General features: G+C 53.3%; 1 protein-coding gene across 2 annotated transcripts; it reads left to right on the top strand.

Annotated features, from left to right (window-relative positions):
• The first annotated feature begins 560 nt into the window (after window positions 1-560).
• Window positions 561-15,678, top strand: HAPLN3 (hyaluronan and proteoglycan link protein 3). 2 transcript variants are annotated; one of them, XM_047796947.1, is made up of 6 exons: window positions 561-641; window positions 1,125-1,233; window positions 8,855-9,036; window positions 10,255-10,623; window positions 13,940-14,242; window positions 15,255-15,678. In XM_047796947.1, exons 3-6 carry the CDS (start codon window positions 8,913-8,915, stop codon window positions 15,539-15,541), a joined length of 1,083 nt encoding a protein of 360 aa, XP_047652903.1. In that variant the 5' UTR covers window positions 561-641; window positions 1,125-1,233; window positions 8,855-8,912; the 3' UTR covers window positions 15,542-15,678. The 2 variants fall into 2 exon arrangements, with proteins under 2 accessions (XP_047652903.1, XP_047652902.1); XM_047796946.1 differs by lacking the exon at window positions 561-641 and adding an exon at window positions 656-769.

The following is a 15,678-nucleotide window of genomic DNA, read 5'->3' as shown; positions in this document are numbered from 1 at the left end:
GTATGCAAACACTGATGCAAAGCCTGGTGGCAGAGAAGCTTGTGAGTTTCCTCCTTGGAACTCATGTCCTGTTTTTTTCTCTTGCCAGTCCTCTTGCATCCAGTGCTCAGACGGGTCTCTCTTCCTTGTGGAGGAACCTTCATTGGTTCCCTTTTGTTCATCAAGCTGTCATTCACTTTGGTGCAATTTAGTCTCATCCACCGCAGCTCTTCATGCTGTGATTTACTCCTGGCTGCATGTGTGCAACACCCCCCCCCCCCCCACGGGCTGTCAAAATTGTGTTTAGAAAGAGGCTCTGGGTTCAGTGACCACTTGGCCAGCTCCCAGCCGAGGCTGAAGAACCTCCTGAGGCTTTGCTGCTGCGTAAATGATAGGGCTGTCCAGGCCAAGCCTCCCGTCGGTCTGGAGGGGAAAAAAATCACCCCGTCCAAACAGAGGCATCCTGGGAAGTGGCTGCCTGATGGCCGTGCTGACAGGTCAGGCGTCTAAGGCAGGGTCCCGCCCCTGTTAGAGGGCCAATCAGAAGGCCCATCGCTCCTGCGGGGCCTCTGGCAGCACCATCCCTTATCCCTTGGATCCCCTTCCCCCAGGGCTGCTCATTCAAGCCCCGCCTACCAGAGGCCTCGTGCTTGTACCTGACCGTGAGTGAGGAGGTTGGCGGGCCATTTCCGGTGGCCAAATTCCGGGGCAGGAGGGCTGTCAGCGACCCCTTGCCTTCTATGGGGGACAAGGCAGGCGTATAGCATGCTCAGCCCTCCCTCTCCTGCAGGTGGGGGGCAGTCGGAGCCTGCCTGCCGAGGGTGGAGAGGGGCTCCTCCTGCTTAGTCCCATGGCTTTTGGCAAAGCCAGAACGTTCTAATGAGACCCTCCCTCTGCAGAGGCTCCTCTTCCACCCCCCCGCACCTCCTTCCCCCAGATGGGACAGCCGCTCAAGGCCGGGACCCTCCTCCCTTCACCGCACGGCCGGCAGTTCCGAGGGTTGGGGGTGGTCCCCGGCCGAGCCTGGAGACAGCCCGCGTCTGTAGGCACCTCCTCCCTTGGGCTGGGCCCAGAGGGCAGGAAAAAGGGGCGTGTGTTTCTTTAAGGAGTTGGCTCTTTAAAGAAGCGCGGGGGTTTGTTCGCAGCCCCTTCCTTTCAGGCCGTTCAAGACCCTCAAATCTGTCCGCTTCCTCGGACCTGGTCAGCTTGCAGCCAGGAGCACTCGAGACGTCAAGAGCCAGACGCCTGGGGACGGTACGTGGCTCGGGTGGCCTGGCTCCTGGGACCCCTTTGGGCCAGTTCCGCCCTTTCTGCTTTGGGTCTCCCGCAGGCCCATTGCGTCCGAGGGCAGGGGCTGGGGACGCAGGCAGGAGGTGTGCGCTGGGCACCGCGGAGCCGGGGCCGAGCTGGGTTGTGGTCGCAGGCTGGGGTGCCAGTCTGGGAGCCTTGCGGGGCGCGAGCTGACTTGTGTAAGACCCTGTGCACAGACCCTTGTGGGAGAGGAGACAAATCCCAAAGGAAACCCGTGGCCTCGGAGACCACTGCCCGGTCCAGCCCCTTTCCCTCTGGGAGCCACCAGGTCCCTTCCGATCTCATCCAGTCTCGGGCCTGCAGCCTCCACCACAGCGATCCGGGCTCTGCCCCCAGGCATGTGTCGGATCTTCTGGGGCCCCAGGAACCCTGGGAGGGCTGGGGACACCTCCTAAGGCAGAGCGGGCAAGCGAAGTGCGCCTTTCGGCATCGCCGGTCTTCTCTGGCTGTTCCAGGGCAAACGCAGCAGGTGCTGTCGGTTTCGGGCTTGAATTCGCCGGGGTCTCTATCTCAGGCACAGCAGAGGGGCCGGGAGGGTGGCGAGTGGAGCCCTGGGTGGGAGATGCGTTGCTCAGGGAGGAATTCAGGGCTCGTGAGCAGCCTGGAAGGAAACGGCGCAGAGCACTTGGACCCAGCTCTGTCATCGACTCCCTGGGTGGACCCGACCTGTGACCCAGCCTGGACCGTGGTGTCCAGCACTGACCTCCAGAGTACCTTCACCCTCTGCGGCAGGGGAGGGGACTGAGTGGCACCCTGGCCCCACTCCCGGGGCTCTGCACGGGCCAGTTGCTGGCAAAGCTGGTAGGAAACACCTCCAGCTTCTACTCCGCGGGAGCCACAGTTTTCAAAGGCGCTTGTAAGCCTTGCCCAAACTGGGGGCATCCAAGTCAAATTTCTCTGGGGGAGCCAGGCCGTTGGAGACCTGGCGGGCAATGCTGCCCCCTGCTGGTGTCTTGGAGACGTGTCCTTGGTGTAGGCAGGCAGCCCGGCGGGGCTCACTTTTCCTTCCAAGTCAGGGTTCAGTTATTCTGGTATGCGGAGGGGTCCTGAGGCAAGGGGTGCTGGGAAAAGGGAAGGCTGGTCCTTCAGGAGACCCGAATTTCTCTAACTTGTTCACCAAAAATAGAATCCTGCATAGTTTGACGCACCGCCCGCCCGGTCCTGCCTCAGTTTCCCCAACAGCCGCTACTTTCTCTTCCAGTCCAGGAGAGAGAAGGAACTGCTGAAATCATAGGAGATCTCACTTTGCAAACTGCTAATGGCAGTAATCACAGCTAATATATATTTTTATTTTTTCTTTTTCTTTTTTCCCTTCCAGACATTGTTCTAAATGCTTGGCAAACATTCTCTTCCGTAGTTGTCACAACAGTGTTCTCTGGTCCGAATTGTTGTGACCCTGATTTTACACATGAGAAACCAAGGCTCCATGACTTGCACAGTGACAGACTGTCAGAAAAATGGGAGGAACCAGCGCTGATTCCGGGTGGCCAATCTGATCCTAGAGCCCCCCCCCCCCCAACCTGTCACGTTCTTTTGCCAATATGTATAAGCTATTTCTTGGCCACCTGCTATGTGTTAGGGCCTGAACAAAATTCCTCTTATCTAATCCCCACCACAGCCCTATAGGGAGGTGCTATTATTATTATTTTTTTTTTACAGGTGAGGCAGTAGAGGCTCAGAGAGGCTGAGTGACTTTCCAAAGGTCACACAGCACAGTGCAGGTGTGTCCAGCTCCAATGCTGAGCCCAGACCTGGGTGCCCCAATCAGCTGGAGTCACCCACGGCCAAGGTCACTGGGCTGGACTCGATCGTGGGCTTTCTAGTTGGTGGCACCTCTGTGGTGGTCCTGAGGGGTGAGTGGCTACGCCAGACAGGGTCGGGGAGCAGAGGCCATCCATCGCTCCCTGTAATGGCTACGGTTAGGGGTGAGCCTGGGGCAGGACAGCCACTAAGCAGCACTTGCCACCTCTGACTCACACCCCGGACTCCACTCTGTGCTCTAGCCTTAACACTCAGGGCAGGCCTTGTCCTCAGCCCCTGAGCCTCCTCTTAGTATTCTCATGGATGGGGGGATCCTGGGACATCCAGCTCAGCACCCACAAGCCTCTCCATCCCCTTGCCTTTCTCTCCACATCCCAAACATGAAACCCCAAGGAAGGGGAAGGAAACTAACACCTAGAAGGGACTACTCTGTGCCAGGCACTGGGCTATGTGCTTTATCCATGTCACTTGCCTGAGTTTGACATGGTGGCACCAGACTTTGGAGCTGCAGTGGGTTCAGGTCCTGGCTTTGCTACGTCCTAGTTGGATGACCTTGGGCGGATTGCTTCATCTTCCTGTGCCTTGATTGCCCATCTGTAAGGTGGGGACACCAACAGATTGCCCACCTCTAGGGATTGTGGTGAGGATTAAATGATATATCTAAGTGCTCATTAAATTCTGCCGTTCATATTTTCATGCTGATCATAGCAACCCTGTGGAGCGAGTTATTTCTTCTTTTCTTTTTGTCTTTTTGCCATTTTTTGGGCTGCTCCCGCAGCATATGGAGGTTCCCAGGCTAGGGGTCGAATCTGAGTTGTAGCCACCAGCCTACACCAGAGCCACAGCAATGCGGGATCCGAGCCACGTCTGCGACCTACACCACAGCTCATGGCAACGCCGGATTGTTAACTCACTGAGCAAGGGCAGGGACCGAACCCGCAACCTCATGGTTCCTAGTCGGATTCGTTAACCATTGCGCCACGACGGGAATTCCAGAGCAAGTTATTTCTTAAGCCAGGGTGGCTATGTGTTCATGAAGAGTCTCAAATGTGGTGGCTGAAGTGCTTTTGTTTTTCTCTCATGGTACAGTGTAGGTGGGGGAGGCCCAGGGCTGGAGGGGTGGCTCTGTCACCTAGTCAGTGGTTTCCAGCTCTGAGCTAAGGTGGCCACTCTGGTTGCTAGCAGGTTGGGGGAGAGACTACCAGGGAAAGACTATTATAATTTTTTGAGTATTTTAATAACCTTTTCATTTTTCTTTTGCTTTTTTTTGTCTTTTTAGGGCCGCTCCTGCAGCAAATGGAGGTTCCCAGGCTAGAGGTCGAATCGGAGCTGTAGCTACTGGCCTACACCACAGGCACAGCAGCATGAGATCCAAGCTGCATCTGTGATCTACACCACAGCTCATGGTGACGCTGGATCCTTAGCCCACTGAATGAGGCCAGGGATCGAACCCACATCCTTGGATGCTAGTCAGATTTGTTTCCGCTGAACCACGTTGAGAACTCCCCAGATTATTTTAAATGTAAGACCTGCATGTGGCATGTATTAGTTCTACACCCAGTCACATCGTCTCTCCTAGCTGCAAGGGAACCTGGAAATACAGCCTTCTGCTAACTGGTCACGCACCTATCTAGAACACATTCGCGATGGGGGAAAAGTGGGACGTACTGGTGGAAAATATGCCACAGTAAAGTGTATGATCTCCATTTCACGAATGAGGAATCCTGCCTAGAATCACACGGCTATTAAGGAGTGGAGATGGGATTTGAACCCAGAGCTTCCTGCCCTGGTTGTTTGTGCTTAGGCTGCCCAGATCCAAGTCACCAAGAGGCTTTGTTGGGGCCACCTGGGGATTCCGTTTGGACAAGAAGCGAGGCTGACAGTGTCCTCCTGGCGTGCACAGCACAGAGGAGACGTCTAAAAGGACAGTGGAGTCTACCCTCGACTTCCTCCACAGCCGTTCCTCCGTCTCCAGCAAGAGCTCCTACCTGTTCTGGGAAAAAGACTGCTTCCTGCACAGTCCACCCCTTGCAGGCCAACACTTTTCTTTTTCCCCTGCCTCTCTTCCTCCCTCTTTCTCTCTTTTTTGCTGTTCCCTTCTGGTTCCTGTCCCCAGGCATTCTTTTTTTTTTTTTGTCTTTTTGCCTTTTTTAGGGCCACTCCCGCAGCATATGGAGGTTCCCAGGCTAGGGTTCGAATCAGAGCTGTAGCCACCGGCCTACACCAGAGCCACAGCAACGTGAGATCCAAGCCACGTCTGTAACCTACACCACAGCTCACGGCAATGCCGGATTGTTAACCCACTGAGCAAGGGCAGGGATCGAACCCGCAACCTCATGGTTCCTAGTCGGGTTCGTTAACCACTGCACCACGATGGGAACTCCCCCAGGCATTCTTAGAGTCAACATACTTACAATCACAGCAGAGTGGCAATTCTATGCTCTGCTTTGTCTGTTTTAAATTATACCCTAAGCTCATTCCATGTTGCTGCATGATCATCATAATTCTGCTTTCTAATGCCTGCTGTCCACTCTGGTCTTGCTGCCCTATAGTACACGTCAGCCCCTGGAGGAATATTGCTAAGATATAGGTCAGGTCCTGTGGCTCCACTGCTTAGAGCCACCACTGGCACCCCAGTCCTTTGGGACAAGGGACAGGCTGCTGAGTCTGTCACCCAAGGGCATGTAGGCACTAGTCTTGCCAACCCCTCTTACCTCCTCTCCCCTGTAGCAGTCAGGGCCTTGGCGGGAAGCAGAATTCACTGTAGATATTATTATAAAGAGACTCTAGGAGCTCCTGCTGTGGCGCAAGGGGATCACCAGCATCTTAGGAGCACTGGGACGTGGGTTCGATCCCTGTCCTGGCACAGTGGGTTGAGGATCTGCGTTGCTGCAGCTGTGGCTTGGGTTGCAACTGTGGCTTGGATCTGATCCCCTGTCCGGGAGCTCCATATGCTGCAGGGTGGCCAAAAACAGAAAACAACAACAAAAAAAGTGAGACTCTAATGATGCGGTGATATTTATGTATGTGTGCATTTAATTCTTTTTTTCTTTGTTTTTTAGGGCCGCTCCCATGGCATAAGGGGGTTCCCAGGCTAGGGGTCAAATCATAGCTACAGCTGCCAGCCTACACCACAGCCACAGCCACATCAGATTCGAGCTGCATCTGGGACCTACACCACAGCTCACAGCAACACCAGATCCTTAACCCACTGACCAAGGCCAGGGATCAAACCCACATCCTCATGGTTCCTAGTTGGATTCGTTTCCGATGTGCCATGACGGGAACTCCTTTATGTATTTAATTTTCGAATTGCGTTGTGACCGTGCCTAAACCCATGGTCTTCGGAGTCAGAGTCAGGAAGCCAACCTATGTTCCGTATCAGCTGCTTGTGGGCTGTGTGACCTAGCTGAGCTCCTTAGACCTTTTTCCAAGCCTCAGTTCCTGGAGCCCCAAATCGGGGTCCCAGCATGGTGGATTTGATGAGGGGTGTCTTCCTGGTCATGTCTTCCCGTGATTTTCTTTAGTTGGTGCATGGGTGGGAGGGGCAGGGGGGTGGAGAGAGAAAGAGAGGCAGAGAGAGCGCCACGGTGACATAGAGGAGGGAGTGGGCAGTGCAGAGACAAGCACTGGCAGCCACTGTCCCCGGGCTCACGGCTTGGGACTCAGGGCTCGAGGGGAAAGGGGAAGAGCATTACACGAAGGGACACAGGTACCCGGTACTGCAAAGACACAGCTCTGTCTCTCCCCTCCTGCCCATCTCCTGTGCGTGCCTCTCGTTGGCTGAATCCAGCCTGAAGCCAGAGGGCCCGGGGCCCTGGGAGCAGTGACACACTGGGAGCAGTGCAGGGCTGAGAAGGGCAGAGATGGGCTTGACAGGGTGGCGGGCACAGGTGGACAAATCGCTGCACACCCCAGTCCCCCACATGCCCTCTGGCCTCTGCATCTTTGCATGTGTGGCGCCCTCTGCTGTTCAAACCCTGCTGTCTTTTTCCATCTGGCTATCTAGCTCCTCTTCCATACCTTATTTATTTATTTATTTATTTATTTTTGCTTTTTAGGGCAGCACTTGTGGCATACGGAGGTTCCCAGGCTAGGGGTTGAATCACAGCTCAGGGAAACATTAGATCCTTACCCTGCTGAGCGAGGCCAGGAATTGAACCCACATCCTTATGGATGCTAGTTGGGCTCGTTACCACTGAGCCATGACGGGAACTCCTATACCTTTATCTTTGAACTCAGCATATCTCCTGCCTGTGATTTTGCCCCCTCCTTGGACTGAGCTCCTCGAAGATGTGACCCGGTCTTTTAATGGTTGAGAACATTCAGTAAATGGCAATACGCAGGCCAGGAATGAGGGGAGGTGAGTGAGGCACTCACCTTGGGTGCGTATTTAAGGGGAGAAGTGCTTGTGCCAAAAACTCAATAATCAAGATATAATATTTTGAAAATAGGTAATTAACAAGAGCCTACTGTATAGCACAAGGGAATCTACTCAATAGTTTGTAATAACCTGTATGAGAAAAAATAATGGATAAATGTGTATCTGATTCACTGGTTCACTTTGCTGTACAACTGAAACTAATATAACGTTGTAAGTCAACTATACTCCGATATAATGAAAACAAAATGTGCAATAAGAAGAGGAAGATTAAAGCAATTATATTACATCCCTCAAATGAAATATTAAGCGGCTGTGGATACAATGTCACCAGAGATTTTTTTTTTTAATGGTGGAAACCTACGTGAAAATGTCCAGATCTATAGGGAGAACATATGGGCGTGTGAATTACATGCAATTTTTATTTTCTCTTTTATGCTTTTAAATATTTTGTAATTTTACACAATTTAACTATATCCATCATTGAAAATATTCTTTGAAATAAAAAACATTTGGGGGTTCCCACTGTAGTGCCACGGAAACGAACCCAACTAATGTCCACGAGGACATGGGTTCAATCCTTGGCCTCACTCAGTGGGTGGGGGATCCAGCATTGCCGTGAGCTGTGGTATAAAGTCGTTTTTGCTTGGATCTGGCGTTGCTGTGACTGTGGTGTAAGCTGGCAGCTGTAGCTCCGATTCTACCTGGGAAGTCCCATATGCCTCAAGTGTAGCCCTAAAAAACAAAAAACAAACAAACAAAAAAATCGATGACAAAAAAGACATAATATTTTGACGCAATACAAATCAATTGAATCAACAAACTACAGCCCCTGGCCTAGCTGCCTATTTTATTTGAGTGTCCACTGAAATGGGCATAGCTCCTCGGAAGTATTCTAGCATGATAGAAACAGTTTTTTGAACTTGACCCAGGGTAAGAAATCATTTCACATTGTGACCCCCTACTTCATCCCCACAGATCTTGCTGGACCGAAACAAAAGCTTTGCAGTGCAGGGCTCATCATCACTAACTCTGAATGCAGCCTGATATCTTCGAGGCTGGTTTAGTCTCTTCAATGTCATTAAAAAGTGCTGTTTGCAACCTTTCCAGTTCAATCCTACAGTTTCAAAAATGTTGACACCATCCTGCTTGATTTTCTCCACTGTCTTTTTGCTGCCTCCTACCTCCTGTTTCAGATTTGTTGGCTTGCTTGTTGCCCGTTGTGCCTGCAGGGTGCAGTCCCCTGAGAGCAGCGACGTCATCTAAGCTCATCACCATTGTCTGCTTGGCCCCCAAAGTGGTGCCTGGTGTGTAGAAGATGCCCCACAAGAGCAAGTGAATGAGTGGGTGCTGAAACCCAGGGGTCCCCGGCACCCCCACTGTAGGGCTTCTCTCATTGGTTTGTTTTTCTCCTCTTCCCAGTTTGCCCCAGGCCCCTGCCTTGCCTGGGACGCCCTGGCACTGGCACGTGCATGACACCATGGGCCTGCCGCTCCTGGTCCTGCTGCTCCCGCTGTGCTGTGTCTCTGGCCTGCCCTTCTACAATGGCTTCTACTACTCCAACAGTCTCAATGGCCGGAACTCGGGCAACGGCCACGGCGAAGGTGGGTGTCCTCCCGGGTCAGCTCTTGGCTCAGCCAGGTGACCAAGACCTCTCCTGGCACCTGCTGTGACATCTAGTTTCCAGAATTGGCCAGGTGCCAGAGCATGAAGCCAGCAGCCCCTCTCCCATCTGGGCCCATGCCGTGGTCCAGCCTCATTTCTTTCTTTCTTTTTTTTTTTTTTTTTCCTTTTAGGGCTGCACCTGCTGTGTATGGAAGTTCCCAGGTTAGGGGTAGAATTTGAGCTGCAGCTGCCCGCCTACACCACAGCCACAGCAGGGCCACATTTGAGCCACGTCTTTGACCTACACCATGGCTCACAGCAACGCCAGATCCTTAACCCACTGAGTCAGGGATCGAACCTGCAACCTCATGGTTCCTAGTCGGATTCATTTCCACTGAGCCACGACAGGAACTCCTTTTTTTCTTGCTTTTTAGGGCTGTACCTGAGACAAGTGGAAGTTCCCAGGCTAGGGGTCAAATTGGAGCTGCAGCTGTGGCCCTACACTACTGCCCCAGCAACGCCAAATCTGAGGCATGTCTTTGATCTTCACCATAGCTCAAAGCAACACTGGACCCTTAACCCACTGATTGAGGCCAGGGATCGAACCTACATCCTCATGGATACTAGTTAGATTCGTTTCAGCTAAGCCATGATGGGAACTCCCCCATCAGTTCATTTCTTATGCATAACAAACCTAATGGCTTGAGATGACAGCCCTGTCTTTTGCACGTGATTCCATGGGTCAGCATTTGGGGCTGGGCTCTGTTTCTTTGGTCTTGGCTGCGCCTGTGATTGGTGGGCAGGTTAGCTGTGGCCTGCTTGGTCTAGGATGGCCTCAGCTCCATGCGTGCTCATCCAGCAGGTGAGCCCAGGCTTGTCCTGATGGTAGTTGCCAAGGTTCTGAGAGAGCGGCCCAGCCTGCCCTCTGGAGCCTCGGCTCAGAACAAGTACTGTGGAACAGTCACTTCTGCCATAGTCATTTGGTTAAAACAAATAGCAAAGCCAGCAAGATTCAGGAGGAAGAGGCAGAGTTACCTCTTGATGGAAGGAGAGGTAAAGTCACATTGTAGAGCAGGTGGATGCAGGAGGAGGGGCGGCATTGTGGCCATTCCTGCAATCTAGGACTCCTGGGCCTGGCGGGGGCTAGAAGTGGCCCTTGCAGGGGTACAGATGTGCTGCAGCAGGTCCCCATCTGCACCCCACTTCTCCCCCTACAGGCATCTTCAACGGAGTGAAGCTGGTGGTAGAGACACCTGAGGAGACCCTGTTCTCCCATCGAGGGGCCAACGTGACCCTGCCCTGTCGCTACCGCTACGAGCCAGCCCTATTCTCTCCACGGCCCGTGCGCATCAAATGGTGGAAGCTGTCGGAGAATGGGACCCTGGAGCAGGACGTGCTGGTGGCCATTGGGCGGAGGCACCGCTCCTTCGGAGACTACCAAGGCCGGGTGAACCTGCGGCGGGACAGGGAGCGGGAAGTGTCACTGGAGATCCGGGACCTGAGGCTGGAGGACTATGGGCGCTACCGCTGTGAGGTCATTGATGGGCTGGAGGATGAGAGTGGCCTGGTGGAGCTGGAGCTGCGGGGTGAGACCCTGACTGGGGCTGGATCCTGGGGGCCATGGGGAGGGGACCCTGAGAAAGCTTTGTACTTTCATCAGGTAAACATTCTTTTTTCTTTTTGGCTGTGCCTGTCACATGTAGAAGTTAAGGACTGAATCTGTGCCACAGTAGCCACTTGAGCTGTAGCAGCGACAGCATCAGATCCTTAACCCATTGAGCCGCCAGGGAACTCCAAGCAGATAAAGCTTCCGTGAGGAAGCTACTATTATTCTCACCCTCATTGCACAGATGAGAAAACCAAGGCACAGAGAGGTCAAGTGACTTACCTAAGGTCACACAACAAATGGCAGCATAGGGATTTGACCCCAGGCTCCAGAATCTACTACTCTTGACTTCTTCTTGCTCATATCCTGTTCAGAAGGAGGGAGACAGAAGCTGGTCACACAGCTAATCAAGACAGAGCTGTGAGTCAAGCAGGGTTGGCAGGCAACACAAACCAATGAGGCAGCCAGGGTAAGTGATAGGGAGTGGTGGGGACTGGGGCACACTCCTGAGCCCTCGTCTTGTCTGAAAGGGCCACCATACCCAGGCCCAGTCAATCAGAAGCAGGGCCAGTGTGGTCCAATTTTCTGATTTGACAAGAGGAACTTACACTTTTATGTGAAATCTCTAGGTTTGTTAATGTATATATCTCCTAATTAAAAAACTCCCAGGGCTGTTCAAAATAGCCAGACTGGGCCAGGCAGATCTTGTGTGAGGGCCCCAGCTCCGATCTCTATGGGACCCCTACCTCCTCTGTCCCTAGGATGGGGCTGTCTGTCCTGCTAGCTCTCCTACCTGGTGGGAGGTAGCGGGGTGGGGAAGTATGTAGAGATGGGCGACCTGACTCCATGTCCACCCATCCCAGCTGTGCCTCCCCTCGGAGCGCCAGTCCCCTACGTGTAAAATGAGGGGTCAGTGGTAGCACCTCCTTTGACTTCTGAGATGAGGGCAAAATGTGAGTCAAGGGCCAATCAATCAGCGGCAGACTTTGCCATCAGCAGCCAACATCAGGTCCCAGTCCACGTGGCTTAGACTGTGGTCCAGAGGGGCCAGGCTCCTGGTCCCTGACACTGGGGATGGCGGGGGATGGGGCTGAGACAACCATTTCTCTGGGGACCACAGGGCAGCCTAGAGAAACAGGAAATAGCCCCCTCAGCCTATTTCCGGGGCTAGGATGGCTGGGAATTTGGGATGGAACCAGGCATGAAATAACCGCCGTGCAAACACACAGAGGTTGTGAGCCAGTTGTCGAGGGCCTCTCTGACCCCTCAACCTGGCTCTGGCCAGGTGCCTGGCTTTCTGCCTCAGGTGAGATGGGGGCGTGGGGACTAAGATGCTTCCAGGGCCCTGGCCACAGGAAGGAGCTTCCAGGGACACCCCTTCTCCTTAAGGTTTCATCTGACTCCATAGAGACTCAATCCTTGGTGTTTTAAAACCTTTTTATTTTTATATTTTTTGTGTCTTTTTTTTTTTTTTTGGTCTTTTCAGGGCATACCCACAACATACGGAGGTTCCCAGGGTAGGGGTCCAATAGGAGCTGTGGCCTGATCTGAGCCATGTCTGCGACCAGATCTGAGCTGCGTCTGCGACCTACATCACAGCTCATGGCAACACTGGATCCTTAACCTAATGATTGAGACCAGGGATCAAACCTGAAACCTCACGGTTCCTAGTCAGATTTGCTTCTGTTGCGCCATGACGGGAACTCCTAAAAACTTTTTATTATGGCAAAACTTCAAACATGATTGGTGGCTTTTTTTTCTTTATTTCTTTTTTTTTTTTTTGGTCTTTTCAGGGCCGCACCTGAGACATATGAAAGTTCCCAGGCTAGAGGTCAAATCAGAGCTGTGGCCTCCAGCCTACACCACAGCCACAGCAATGTGGGATCTGAGCCTCATCTGCAACCTGCACCACAGCTCATGGCAATGCCAGATCCTTAACCCACTGAGCAAGGCCAGGGATTGAACCTGTGTCCTCATGGATCCTAGTTGGGTTCGTTTCCACTGCACCATGATGGGAACTCTGAAAGGTGACTTTTGAGGGAGTCTGCAGCCCCTGTCAAACCCTCGCACCAGGAAGGGGAGCCTCCTGCCCAGGTCCTCCCTGACCTTGAGCCTCTTTCATTAAGATTTTTTACCATCCGTCCCCCTCCCCTGAGACTCATCTGTCACATTGTGGAAAGCTCTTTGCCTTCTTGTAAGGAGCTTCCACATTAATGTTAATGCAGATGATGGGGTCTCAGCTACCAAGAGCCAAAGCAGAGACCAAAGATGTGCCGTGTCCTGTAGATGGCAGCACCGCCTCCTCATGTCTCGATTCCGGATGCTGCAACGACATTAAATAGCCAGACTGACTTAGAAACTACAGAGATTCATTTCTCACAGAGTTCTGGGGGCTGGAAGCCTGAGGTCAGAGTGCCAGGATGGTCAGGTGGGGGCCCTCCGCCAGGTTGCAGACTTCCTGTTGGGTCCTCATGTGGTGGAAGGGCTGGGGGTAGGGGGTCTCTCTCTCTCTCTTTTTACCTTTTAGGGCATGTCGGCGGCATGTGGAAGCTCCCAGGCTAGGGGTCAAATCAGAACTGTAGCCGCCAGTCTACGCCACAACCACAGCAACGCAGGATCTGAGCCACGTCTATGACTTATACCACAGCTCACGGCAATGCCAGCTCCTTAACCCACTGAGCAAGGCCAGGGATCGAACCCTTGTCCTCATGGATACGTGGCGGGTTTGTTACTATTGCTCCATGAGGGGCTCTTCCTGGGGTCTCTTTCATAAGGGCACTAACCCCATTTTTGAGAGCTCCACCCTCCCGACCTAATCACCTCCCAAAACCCCACCTCCTAATTCCATCACACCGAGCATTAAGGGTTTAAACACAGGAATTTGGGGGAAGCACATTGAGACCATAGCACTGGGGTTCTTGCAGCAGCCCTGTGAATTAGGTATTATTTCCATTCTGTAGTTGGGGATAATAGGTGGGTGATTCATTTCTTCCCTTAATGAGCTAATAGTTTTCTGCCTACTTCCGTGTGCCTGTCTAGTTCTGGGAAGGAGGCGTAAGGCACATACAGGCTCGGCATTGGACCTGGATAATGAACAGGAGATGCTAGGTTTACAGAGCATCTCTGAGAGATGCTGTGTGTGTGTGTGTGTGTGTGTGTGTGTGTGTGTGTGTGTGTTTGCTTATGCACATGCATGTATGCGCTTGCTGAAGGGAGCATCTGTCCCAGTGGACGTGGGTCTCCAACCAGCTGGGCCCCTGCCCACCCATTCCAGTCGCTTTTTCCTCTTTCCACAGGTGTGGTCTTTCCTTACCAGCACCCCCGAGGGCGCTACCAGTTCAACTTCCAGGAGGCCCAGCGGGCCTGTGAGGAACAGGATGCAGTGGTGGCCTCCTTTGAGCAGCTGTTCCGCGCCTGGGAGGAGGGCCTGGACTGGTGCAATGCAGGCTGGCTGCAGGACGCCTCGGTGCAGTACCCCATCACGCAGACCCGGCACCCCTGCGGCGGCCTGAGCCTGGCACCCGGCGTACGCAGCTACGGCCCGCGTCACCGCCGCCTACACCGCTATGACGTGTTCTGCTTTGCGGCTGCCCTCAGGGGTGAGTGGAATGGCTCAGCACAGGCCCGCAGCGGGGAGGGTAGCACGTGGGGAGCTTTCTCTTCTCTGCCCACCCTGCTGTCGCCTCCACCTGGAGGTCTGGAGCACCTGCATATGTTGAAGTCTGTCCAATTTTTTTTTTTTTTTTTAAGTTTCAGTGCTTTTATTTATTATTTATTTATTTATCTTTTTTGGGCCGTGCCTGTGGCATATGGAGGTTCCCAGACTAGGGGTCAAATTGGAGCTGCAGCCGCCTGTCTATGCCACAGCCACAGCAATGTGGGATTCGAGCTGTGTCTACAACCTACACCCCAGCTCACGGCAATGCCGGATCCTTAACCCACTGAGTGAGGCCAGGGATCGAACTTGCGTCCTCCTGGATCCTAGTTGAGTTTGTTACCACTGAGCCACAATGGGAACTCCCCAGTTGGGTTTTGAGTGCTTTTCTGCTGTTGCTTCCCACCGATCATTGGTTTGGGCATTCACCAAACATTCTCATGGGCGCCTACTGTGTGCTGGAGCCAAGTCGAGGAATCTGTCATCACAGACAAATACAACACAGTCTGTCCTCACAAAGTAGCTCATTGCATGGGAAGATCAATGAATAAAAACAAGAAATTGCTTCAGTGCCATAGCCTGAGCACTTAGAAAAATGGTGCCCAGCACATAGTAGGTGCTCAGTAAATGATCGAGTGGATGAGAGACACTGGTTGGTCCAGCAGGAGGTGAGGTGTCCCCGCAGGGTGCAATGATGGAAGGCCGAGGAGGTGTACAGACATGAGTGGAGGGACCTCAGCCCCATGGCCGGTGGGATGGTGCTCTCAGGGAGGGGGCGAGGACTGGGAAGGAACCCCCAACAGTATCACTGCAGATACCCAGAGCATAGCAGATCTCTGGGCTCAGACAGCTGTCAGGTCTTTGGGGGCTGGTTGGTGAGGTCTGGACAAGCTGGCATTTCTCCAGGCCCTGCTGGCCTCTCTGACTGCTTAGCCCTCACTTCCCGCATCCCACAGGACAGGTGTACTACCTGGAGCACCCTGAGAAGCTGACGCTGGCAGAGGCAAAGGAGGCCTGCCAGGAAGATGGTGCCCAGATCGCCAAGGTGGGCCAGCTCTTTGCCGCCTGGAAGTTCCGTGGCCTGGACCGCTGCGATGCTGGGTGGCTGGCAGATGGCAGTGCCCGCTACCCAGTGGCTCACCCGCGTTCCAACTGTGGGTCTGTGGAGCCTGGTGTCCGAAGCTTTGGCTTCCCAGACCCACAGAGCCGCAACTATGGCGTCTATTGCCACCGCCCACGCTAGTACCCAGGCATCAGCTTTGTGCCCACCCCTGCCTCCTCCCCTCACGGGCTGTATTTATTACATAGTTCATTTTCCCCTTGCAGGTTGGGGCAATTTTCATTTTGTTTTTATACTTTTAAACTTCAAACAAATTTGAA

This window comes from Phacochoerus africanus, chromosome 9 (genome assembly GCF_016906955.1).
Source record: "Phacochoerus africanus isolate WHEZ1 chromosome 9, ROS_Pafr_v1, whole genome shotgun sequence".
NCBI lineage: Eukaryota > Metazoa > Chordata > Mammalia > Artiodactyla > Suidae > Phacochoerus > Phacochoerus africanus.
This window is presented reverse-complemented; position numbering and strand designations above follow the sequence as displayed.